This window comes from Kogia breviceps, chromosome 3, assembly GCF_026419965.1.
Source record: "Kogia breviceps isolate mKogBre1 chromosome 3, mKogBre1 haplotype 1, whole genome shotgun sequence".
Taxonomy (NCBI): Eukaryota; Metazoa; Chordata; class Mammalia; order Artiodactyla; family Physeteridae; genus Kogia; species Kogia breviceps.
In genome coordinates this window covers 86613584-86625813 of record NC_081312.1, presented here as the reverse complement: position 1 = coordinate 86625813, position 12230 = coordinate 86613584, and the positions used below count along the sequence as shown (strand labels likewise).

Below are 12230 nucleotides of genomic sequence, written 5' to 3'. Positions count from 1 at the left end.
ACGTTTCTCCCTTCTACTTCATGGGCTCAAGTGTGCTGAATCTTATGCTATTTAAAGCTCAGTTACTATTCTTTGCTTGATTTTGTAGCCTCGAGCTGTGGCAGGCTTTCGAGGGACAGTTCGTTATGCATCAATCAATGCTCATCGGAACAGGGTAGGTATCTGAACTAGAGTCGTGGCTGTATAAGCATGCTGATGCTTGAATCAGATTGGCTTCTTTACATTAGAGTACAGAGGTGTGGAAAGTGCTTGGGAGCAGAAGGAAAGGTGTTAGAAATACTAACGCATGGTATGGTGTATAGTGGATAGATAATAGATGTGTGCAGCTGCATAGAAAATAAAATTTAATTTGGCAGAAAATATAATGGCTAATTATATATATGTCTATGGGGAATCTTGTGTCCTTAATTAGATATAAGTATTAAATTTACTATAGAATTTTGAAGAAAGAAAATATCTGTGTTCTATTTCAAGAAGTTATTTGGGAATTCATACTATCAATACCTAATGAAGGAGGTCATTTTATCTGTAATATACATGTCATCTCTGATATCCCCTCTCCATCAAACTTTTGTTTTCATGAAGATCTAAAGTATAGCAACTTAAAATTTTTATTTCATCTTAGTACATTATACCTCTTCTCTTGGATTAAATTTAAAAATTTTCTCTCTCTCTTTTTTTAACTTTGATCCTTTTGTTTTGCTCTAAATTTTTTTTTCCTCATCCTGAACCTTAGTTATGAATAGGAAAGGTGGGTACTTTATGGATTCTCAACTCTTGAACTTGTTTGGACAGAGTTGAGAAATATAACCAGTGATTCCTTGATAAAATAAAGAGAAATCTTTTCTTGGTCTTTTGTTACCTTATTCTTGTTCTGTGAAGCCAAAACTGCTTTAATAAAAACTTGACCAGGATTTCCCTGGTGGCACAGTGGTTAAGAATCCTCCTGCCAATTCAGGGGTCATGGGTTCGAGCCCTGGTCTGGGAAGATCCCACATGCCGCGGAGCAACTAAGCCTGTGTGCCACAACTATTGAGCCTGCGCTCTAGAGCCCGTGAGCCACAACTACTGAGCCCGTGCGCCGTAGCTACTGAAACCCATGTGCCTAGAGCCTGTGCTCTGCAACAGGAGAAGCCACTGCAGTGAGAAGGCTGCGCACCTAAACAAAGAGTAGCCGCCGCTCACTGCAACTAGAGAAAGCCCACACACAGCAACAAAGACCCAACGCAGCCAAAAATAAATAAATTAAAAAAAAATAATAACTTGACCAATGCTAAATGTAATAGGAAGAGAATGCTGTGGTTTTATATGCTATGCTTCAGTTAATTTGGTTTCTTAGGATGTGATTATAAATTGAAAATAAGAAAAGTATTTTTATCAGTGTGTAGCACTCTGCCGAGCATTTTAACTCATTTGGTTTGATTCAGTGTTGCTTTATTTTATGGTATTTAGTTAATTATTCTACCTTGAAAAGAAAGTACACATCCTCCAGGTAGATTCTTGCAAAAGTGTAGAAGTACTATGCTTTCTAATTAATTCTGTTAAAGAATATGTCCACATTGGAATCTTTGGAATAGGACATTCTTTTTGAGATAAGCATAAACATTTTCAGAGATCATAATAGCTATATAAACATTTTCAAAATAGCTACTAGAAAGAGATTTTATATATATATATATATATATATATATATATATTTTTTTTTTTTTTTTTTAATTTGAAGAGTAGAGATTTCTTCTAAAAGCCTTTCCAGCATAGAGTGCTCTAGCAGTTGCTCTGTTAACCTGCTTATTAATCTTGGTAGAGAAATTTGATAGTGTATATCAGTGGTTCTTACCCTTCTTTTCTGCTCCCAACACACCTGAGGAATAGAATGCTTTACACAGTAACACAGCTTCATAACAGTGATTGTCAGTGTATGTGGTGACACAGGAGTGCAGCTAGTGGAACCTTGAGAGGGTCTTGTCTAATTTAAAAAGAATTACCAGGTAGTTCTAAAATATACTTCTTTCTTCCATACTCTGCAACCATGATTGGATAATTTCTAAACTTAATACACTGCATTTCTATATTTTGGGTACCTAAATCTTAAATTTTTTTTTTAAGTAAAAGCAAGTTTATTTAGAGAATCTTACATTTTAACGTAAATAATTCCCAAACAATACAAGGACTTTTCAAATACTTGACAAACTCTGTTTACTTCATCTCATTGTTTTCCTTCATTTTAATCCTTTGTTAATATTTGTTTTATGGCAGTACTTTGAAGAAATTATTTTACTTTCTTCTGGTTCTGTGGTTGCTACTGAGATCTTTGTCCACGTATTGTTGTTACTTTGTATTTAATTTGTCCTTTTTTTCTTGACTACTTTTGATATCTTCTCTTTGTCTTTGGTGTCCTGCATGTGCCTTGGTGTGGATTTCTTTATATTTATTTTGTTTTGAGATTTGTTTTGCTTCCTGAACATTCACATCTTTCATCTATTCTGGAAGATTCTCAGACATTGCTTGTTTAAATATTGCCTCTTTTCCTTTCTCTCTGTACCTTTATTTTCATATCTCCAAATTGACGCATATTAAACCTTCTTGTTCTGTCTTCCGTGCCTTTTAAGTTCACTCTGAGGTTTTCTCTTTTGGTCTCTTTTTTGCATTCTAGATAATTTCTTCAGCTCTGTCCTCCAGTTCATTAATTCTTTTTTTCTGGTGTGTTTGATCAGCTTTTAACCTGTCCACTGAGCGTGGATTTTTGTTGTTGATGTTAGTGGTGGTGGTGTTTTGGCCATGCCACGTGGCTTGTGGGATCTTAGTTCCCTGACTGGGGATTGAACCCAGGCCCTTGGCAGTGAAAGCACCTAACCACTGGACTGCCAGGAAATTCCCTAACCATTGAGTTTCTAATTTCATATTTGTGCTTTCTATTTCTAAATGTTCTTTTTAGTCTTTTTATAAATCTAATTGGTCTTTTTATTTGGGCGGAGAGAATATGCTTCCTTTCTTGTGACTTTGATTCTAGTTTTTAAACATTTAAAATATCTTATTTCCTATTCTATATCTTATAATTCCATTCTGAAATTCTTGGATATCTAATTCTGCTGTATAGTTTTTCTTGCTGTTAGTTTATGGTAGCTTGCTTTCTAATATATTTTATAATTTCAATAATGAACTTATATTTGGTGGGGCTTTATCTATAGGAATTCAATGAAGTCTGAATTTAAGGGTGTCTTGAGAGGATTTTCATTTGCATCTGTCATTACTGTAGGACAGGATCACCCAGAAAACACTTAATTTCTGGGCCAGGTTTCCTGGACCACACAAACAATATAAATTTAAACCCCAGATCTGAGTGAGGGGTAGTCCTATGGTAACAAATTCTCAGGGCAAATTTTTTTTAACCACTCGCTTTACCTTTTTGATAGTGGTCAAAATTTACAGAAAAAAATTATTGTAGTATAACATACATACCAAATACTGCACTAAAGATAGTCCTTTGAGGGTCCTAGCTGTATGTTGGGGGGTAGAGGTGGGGAAGTTACAAATCCTGTCTTGTGTAGGCTCAGTGCTTTTACACCTGTCCCCTTCATGATTGATAAAACTCTTGTTGGCAAACCTATGACAAATGCCCCCAAAACAGCCAAAGCCAGAGCTTCAGTATTGGGTTGCTTCTCATGTTTCCAGCTTTTTTTTAATATTGGCTCTTAAGATTTCCTTTGCTTTTTTTAAAAAATTATTGTAGTAAAGAACACATAACATTAAATTTACCACCTTAACCATTTTTAGGTATACAATTCAGTAGTGTTAAGTATATTCATATTATTGTGCAACAGATTTCTAGAACTTTTTCATTTTGCAACACTGAAACTCTGTACCCACTAAACACTAATTCCCCTTTCCCCCTTCCTCCAAGCCCTTGGCAACCACCTTCCTTTACTAATTAGTGAACTCATTTATTAATTAATGGGCTCTTAATTATTTCCAGCATTTCTGGGTTTGGGGATGTTCTTTGTATCAAAAATTTTTCAGTATATCTGTTATGTCATGTAGATTGCTGTATAGCTATACAGATAAATAGATATACCTACCAGATGGTTTTACAGGAAAATGAAACACAATAGTTAGGCCTTAGACAATGTAATGTACTCACAAGGAGTGGTAATGTAATGTGACTGAATTCTCTTTTGCTTATTAAGGAAATGGGAAGACATGATGACCTTTGGTCCTTATTCTACATGTTGGTGGAATTTGTGGTTGGTCAGCTGCCTTGGAGAAAAATAAAGGACAAGGTAATTTTGGAAATGGAAATGTTAGGACTTCCCTGCTGGTTCTGTGGTTAAGACTCCATGCTCCCAATGCAGGGGGCCCGGGTTCGATCCCTGGTCAGGGAACTAGATCCCACATGCCACAGCTAAGAGCCTGAATGCCGCAACTAAAGATCCCGCATGCCACAACTAAGACCCGGCACAGCCAAATAAATAAATAACTATTAAAAAAATAAAATAAAACCTTTAAAAAGAAATGGAAATGTTAGTTTTGGTAGGGGAAGGAGTAAAAATTTCTGGGTAGGCATTTTTGTTGAGATACTTATACATAAGAATTAAAAGTTACAAACATTTTCACTATATCCCAATACGTATATTTTTCTTTCTGTGAGCTGATATTAGAGATGTAATTAATGTTATGACTTTTTTCATGTACATGGAGAATAGATACTAATTTAAGTACAATTGTCATTTCTGATTTGACTTCTAGCCCTCCCTCTTAGGTTTTATTTTTACTAGTTCTCTTTTTTCTTTTTTATAAGTCAGTTAAGCTTTTAGTTTTTAATTGTCACATTATATTGTTCGATTTGAAAACTATAAATGCATGTGTTGATAAAGAAAAATAGACCAGATTTAAGTTCAGCTCTTTCTTTGGGGGAGCTATGTGTTCACTGATGCAGACCTGTGTTACCCCTTTGGTTCTGCACTACAGTCCCCTCCCCCTGCCCCCTTAAAGCAGTGTGCATTAAGCTGTTAGCTATTAGTAAGAGCTCACTTCTTGCTTTATGCTTAATTACCCACTGTCTCATTCTGTAGTACATACCCTTGAGACTGTTACTGAGAGGCTCTTAATTGTAGCTGCCAAGAGAAATTGACTTTGGTTCCTTTTCTCTTTACTTCCCAGGAACAAGTGGGCTCTATTAAGGAGAGGTATGACCACAGGCTTATGTTGAAACATCTCCCTGCAGAATTCAGCATCTTTCTGGACCACATCTCCTCTTTGGATTATTTTACAAAACCAGACTACCAGGTAATCATCTTTGTGAGTTCTGTGGGTTAATTCTTTTCTCTCATTTAGTCTGTCTTCACTCATTGTACTGTTGAGGGTGCTGTAAATGAGTATGGGAAGTCCCTAGAATAATACTATTTTAATACATCCTGAGAAATGTGGTTAAATTGACTGATGATGACAGTGTCCATGCCCACAAGTGAGCACGCATGTGTGTGTTGCCTCCCTTCTGGACGAACATACTTCATTAGAGTTTTAGGTTTGTTCATCATGTAACATTTTAACTGTTCCTGCTGTGGTTCTTCTGGTGTATAGAATTGCTGATAGTTCAAATTATGAAAATCCTATAGCTAATTTATTGACCAGAAGGAAATGTCCAACTAGGTAATGTGTGTGTCGAGGGCTTGAGGGCTGCATATTGTATGTTAATATGCTATGAGACAGCAGTCAGTGAAGATTACTGGCTCCGTTTTGTCTGTGGTGAGTGAAACATTTCCTCAGAGCATCAGTTAATGAGGGCTTACAAGGGTGACTAGGATTACCACAAATTGCATCCTTAACCCCAACCAGCTAGATTTCAGAAGATTCTGTTGCTCTCAGGGGGAACTTGGTCAGAGCTTAATGCGAGATAATCACTACCACTGAAAACATAAATGCAAGGCACACATTGATTAATAATAATAATTTTAAAAATAATATATTAATGTATCATTTTTATCTACAAAGGACAGCATATAGGCTTTACTGCCTGTTAATGAAAGTTTCATATTCTAAAGTGTTGTCAGTGTCAAAAGACTAAAAGATTGTCTACAGCACAGTGAACTTATTTGCATATAATAACTAGTTCTTTGTGAAAATGCATGTTTTGTATAATACATACAGAATATAAAGCAGAGAGGCAACATACAGCCTTGTGTCCTTAGAGACCTTAAGTAGGTGAGCCTGTGTTATTCTTTTCTATATGGCTATTTTGAGTTATAAACTGTATAGGCTAACAAATGGAGGAAATACATTGTATATGAGTCACTTTGGAATATGTTCTCATTTATATTTTATATGGATTTTCTAAAATGCAGGAGTTCATGTTACTTGCAATAAAATAATGATATTTTACTTGTAAGGCTAGATTCAAAAGGGGCTAGGAATTGTTACAACTTTCTCATGGGGTGCTAATAATTTTTTTGTTGACAAAGTTTGCATGTGAATATTAAAGTTTACACAGCAAAAAAATTTTAATTACATTCTCTGCTTAGTTACACCTATAATCTAAAGAAGACTAATGTTCACCAGCTAAAGTTTGAAACTTAGACCTATAATTAATTTAATTTAAATTAACAAAGTATTGTTCTCAGGTTTTTCAGTTGGACATTCTCTAAGGGGAATCTCTGTGTTTCTGTCACCTGATAACAAAACAAACTATAGTAATTTCCCTATTTTAGGAAGAGAGCGAGCAGGCATAACATTTTCATTGTTTCACAGATTCTATAAATAATCTACTTCTTTTTTGCTGTCTGATTTTCAGTAAGCAGTGAGTGGGAGCAGAGGACAGGTAGATGGGAGAAGGATAATTGGGAAAAAGATGTTGGCGTAAGTGACGGGTGTATTCTGATGACTAGTATCAATGTGATGTCAGGTTCCAAAAAGATCTGACCTTTGCAGTTTCTGTCTCTTGCTTTCCTCACAATGCTCTGCTGCAGTCTTCATTTTGAGAAAAATTACTCTACTTTGTTTGTTTTAATTTTTATTTTATTTATTTATGTGGTTGCGCCGGGTCTTAGTTGCAGCATGCAGGCTCCTTAGTTGCGGCATGCCGGCTCCTCAGTTGCGGCATGTGAACTCTTCGTTGTGGCATGCATGTGGGATCTAGTTCCCTGACAAGGGATCAAACCTGGACCCCCTGCATTGGGAGCGCAGAGTCCTAACTATAGTGCCACCAGGGAAGTCCCCTCTACTTTGAATCTGAATGTTCAAGTGTTAAATGATGCTGTTTTCCAAAGCCACTTTCACTGTGAATGTCTGTGTTTGTGAATCCTTAAACATCATAGTTTCTTGCCAGAGAACATTATCTTAACAAGTTGCATATGGCCAGCACATTACCAGTAACCTGCTAGTGCTCACTCTGACAGCATAAGCAGACCTAGAGAGGAGAGCTGTTTGCTCTCTACTGGGAATCTTTTATGCATGTCTCAGGTTGAATAAAGGTTGACACTTGCTTTTGGAAAGCTTTATGGTGTTTTGGGAAATTACACCCAAGTTTATACTTAGTATTTATGTATGTCTGTCTTACCTACTGGCTTTTAAATCCTGGGGGAACAGACATGTCTTATTTTGGTTTTTTATTTCATACTACCCTGGCACTGTGCCTGGCACCTAAATTTTCAACAAATGTTAGGAAGATTGAATTGAATCTTACTTTGCCTAATAATCTCCTACTCAGGAAATATAAGAAAAATCAGCTCTCATGAGTGCATAAATACTGTTTTCTGTCTGTTAAACTAAAGGTGATATTAGAATTATAGTCAAGATTAAAGCAGATATCTTATTATGAATACAGTCAGCACTCAATATCTGCAGGGGATTGGTTCCAGGACCCCTGGGCATCATGGTTTCTCAAGTCCCTTATATAAAATGGCATAATATTTGTATATAACTTATGCACATTCTCTCATTTACTTTAAGTTATCTCTACATTACTTATAATACCTAATATAGTGTAAATGCTATGTAAATCGTTGCTGGTAAGTTTTGCTTTTTGGGACTTCCTGGATTTTTAAATATTTTTGATCTAGTTGGTTGAATCCTCAGATATAGAACCTGTGGATTGTTTTTGTTGTTAGATTTTGAAAGAGTATATCAACTATAAGAGACGAGTGCTGGGCCATGAATCTTCTCTGGTGATAAAATTGTATAGAACTATACACACACAAGTACATGTAAAACTGGTGAAATTTGATAAACTGTCTGGATTGTAGCAATGTCATTTTCCTGTTTTTGATATTGTACTCTAGTTATTTAAGATGTTACTGCAAACTGGGTAAAGGAGACTTCTTTGTACTATTTTTACAATTTCCTATGAATCTATAATTATTTCAAATTAAAAGTTTAAAAAAAGTGCTGGGTCAACATTTTCAGAAATGTACATAGTGATTAAAACATTCGATCTTGTTGTTGCCACCTTATAATTTAAATAAATCCTCTTAAAGTGTTTTGAGAAAGGGAGATATTTCTAAGGGATGCCTAGGAAATCTTATCAACCTAGAATTCTACCACAGGACTCCTCCTCTAGGTGACACTGTTACTAGTTAATGGGAAATTAAGATAGCAGCATCAGATTAGATAAAGAAGAGCCCTTGGTGCCTTTACACATTATTATCACAGTAATGATACACAGCATTGTCACAATAATACCTGGGTAGTAGTATTATCCCTCTGTTATGAAAACTTAGTTTAGACATGTTGCCTGGGAAAACTAGTGGTGCTAGAGGTGGTATCTGAACCCATTTCTGACTCATTCAAAAAGGCCCAAGCTCTTTCTAGTTTACCAGCATGCCTTCCTTAGAGAGGTGGCCACAAACACAGCAGGCACTGTTAAGTAAATACTAACATGAGTGGCTAATAAAATTTCAGGGACAGAACTAAAAAGTTATTTGAAAAATTATCAGAAATTATTGTCAGTAACTAATAGGATCCATGATCCTGACATAAGAACAAAAAAAGTATCTTTATTAGAGTGTCAGATTATGTTAAGCATCATTTAGCAAATTGAGAAGACTAATGAAACCCGTAAATATACACACTGTTGGTGAGCCTGAAACTAAAATGTGTATATCAGCCAGTTCACACACTGACACAGCATTGCTAAAATCAGAGGATATGAGCAAGGAAATCCAAAGCCAACTAAATGTCATTAATCTTGTTAATATACTTTCCAGGTTTAGGAATGGGACTATTTATACAGAGATTACATCAAAATTTAGCAGGCTTGCCTCTTGCTTTGGGGGACTTAGAGTCGTTTTAGGATCCCCTGACTCTAATGATGACAAAGTTAAAATTTTTGGAACAGATGGGCTGCTTGTGAAGCAAACAAACAAGAGGTTGAGTTAGAGTAACAAGGGGGAACATCCCATAAAATAAGATGTGAGGGAAGGTCTCTCTTGCTTAAGCTGCCATTTCAGCTGAGCCCTAAAAAACGGGACTGTATTGATCATGTGGAGAGCAAAGACAAGAGGAAGAAGGTTACAAGCAAAAGGAAGAACATGAGCATAGGCTCTGATGTGAGAAAAGAACGGAAAGAAGACAAGTGGCTAGAATGTAGCAAATGAGGGGAGAAAGTGGTTTGAGACAAGATTGGAAAGTAAGGCAGAGGCCAGGAGGGCCTTGTCAGCCTTGTTAAGGAGTTTGATTTTATTCTAGTGCAACAGGAAGCCTTGGAGTCTAATAAACAGGAGCATGGTGATCCAATTTGTGTTTGAAGAGGATTGCTTTTGTAGTTGTGTGTGTTCAAATGAGGCAGAGGAGAATTAGAGATTACTTAGGAAGGTATTGAGAGAGGCTGAGCTATGCCTTAGAAAAAGAGAAATATTTTAAAAATCAGTGTCTTAACACCACAAAGGTTTATTTTTTGCTCACAAAACAGTGTAGTTAAGTTGGGCCTCTCTCCTGGGCAACTCTCAAGTGGTATCTTGAACGTCCAGGCTCCACCCATATATTGACACTGCTGTCTTTAATCCATGGCCTTTACAGTCATCAGGAAAGGGAAGAGCAAGTATAGATGATGGTTTAGGGGTTTCAGACCAGGCCTGGAAGTGATCTAAACACTTTGGCATATACCCCTGTGACCAGAACCCATTCACATTGGCTCAATTCTAACTGCAGGGGAGGCTGGGAGATAGCATCTTCCTAGGCAAGGAATGATGATGGTCTTGACTTGGATATAAGCAGTGGAGATGGAGAGAAGTGGATGAATTCTTGCTTTCCCTCTTTTAATTATCTCCTTTCGTTCTCAGTTGTACTTATGTGTTCCATAAGTACCCCTCAGTGCAGTCAAATTGGACTCCTAGCACTTCTTCCAGCTTGTCCTGCCTGGAATGCCTGTGTGTCATAATGCTGCTTGTCTTATGAAATTGAAGGCCCGACTCAGATGCCACAGTCTCCTCTGATTCCTTTCAGACAGGAGTGATTTCTTATGCTAAACTCTTATAGTGGTACTTTGTTTTCTCTCTTTACTAGATAAATTCCATTAGAGCCAGTACCTTGCACATTTATCTCAGTTTTCTCAAGAAGTTAGCACAATGATAGGCATTGAATAAAAGTTTGCCAAATTGAATGAAATCTGCTTAATCTGATTGTTGCTTCTGTTAAATGCAAACTCTCTGAAGACAAGACTGTGTTTTGTTCGCTCTTGCATTCCTAGCACCCAGCGTAGTAGGCATTCAGTGTATGTCTGAGTCGATGAATGGGTATTTGATATAACTATGTAGAATACAGTAGAGTCACAGAACATCCATGTTTACTTGACTCACGTAAATTCAGCTGCATATGCAGGAGATGGAACAGTTTTAACGTGTCTGTGATTCTGCTTGCCCTTTGGCTTAGCCATGTCCTGTGTGCCTTTGTGAATCTGCTGTTCCCTCACTCTTTCTCTCATTCACAGCAATCAGGCTGCACTGACTATGATTCTAATGTTTAAAAGGACAGTAATTTTGGGGGTACAATATAACCCCTAAATGTAGGTAGCTTCATTCACATTAATCTGAAGAAATAGAAGTCTCTCCCAATGCTGGAGAAAAAAAATGTAGCTATTTTGCATCTAGTACAACTACTATCCTGTACTTTATTTATGGGCATCTTAAGAAGCTTTCAAGGATAATTTCAACTTTATACTGTTTTTGCCTTGCCTGGTAACCACTCAAGATGGCAGTTCTCTTGCTCTCTGTACATCCCCTGCTCGACAAGTCCCTGCTTCATCTACACCCTGCTCACATGAATGGCCTTGCCCCCTGGCCCAGCTTGTGATTATTCTAGTTCTTAGGCCAGAACAGCTCCACCTGCTAGTTTATTAAAGGGAAACAGCCATTGTGATGGTCATTAATCTGAGGGGCTGTGAGGGACGTGCCCCAGTTGCTGGTTTCCCTGGTAACTGATGAGCCAAGCTGACATCAATTTCCCCTATCAGTGGTAGCCTCCTTCTTCCCCTGGTAGTGAAGATTGCTGCCATGACCTGCCTGCTGTCTGCCATGCACCGTGGGGTGTTGCTCCAGGACCCTTTTGCTGCGGACATGTAAGGTTCCCTTTCCAATAAACCACTGATGTCTCTGTCACTGTCTCTTGGCTCTTTCTTCAGTCTTGAGGCTTGGCAAGTACAGGGCTTGCAGGCCTGTGAGGTGCAGCTCAACACCTGCTGACTGGCTGTGACTCTAACATGGTGGAAATGGCACTGCACTTAAAAGAGCTGTTTCAGTTGGTGCTTTGCTACACACCATTTGTATGGCCTTTCTAAACCTGTTTTCTGTGAAATGGTGAAAATGCCCACCCCACAGTGTTGTTAAGATTTTAATGAGGTAATTGTGAGAATGTTTTGTAAATTGTAAAGCATCATGTAAATGAAAGTGGTTTTACATGTACCTCAGTGACACACTGCATTTGCTTATAATTATCACGCTTTTCTTCATTCTTGTATTGTACTCAACATTACTTCTATGTTAATAGAACTTCTATTTCCTTTATGCTGCTTTGTCCTGTTATGGCAAAAAGAAAATGTTGCTTACCTTTTTCATTGAGCTTTTTAGGAGGCATCGAGAAGCTTAGACATTGCCAGTTTACCTTGTGGGCTGATGAGCACCTGGAAGAAATGACATTGGTATCAGGCAGCACAGTGGCTGAGCAACCATGCTGCCTCACACTGCCTCAAGTCACCTGGGGTAGCCGACCAAGGGGCACTCCTGAGTCATCCTAGTATCTTATAAGTG

At 37.5% G+C, this 12230-nt stretch overlaps 1 protein-coding gene across 7 annotated transcripts in view; it reads left to right on the top strand.

Moving 5' to 3' along the window:
* Positions 1-12230, top strand: part of TTBK2 (tau tubulin kinase 2) — a 166633-nt gene that overhangs the window by 101886 nt on the left and 52517 nt on the right. For all 7 annotated transcript variants that reach the window (XM_067029086.1, XM_059059477.2, XM_067029089.1 and 4 more), the window contains 3 exons: positions 89-154; positions 4185-4277; positions 5158-5283. In XM_067029086.1, coding sequence (XP_066885187.1) covers positions 89-154; positions 4185-4277; positions 5158-5283 — 285 coding nt within the window. The remainder of the gene's footprint in view (positions 1-88; positions 155-4184; positions 4278-5157; positions 5284-12230) is intronic.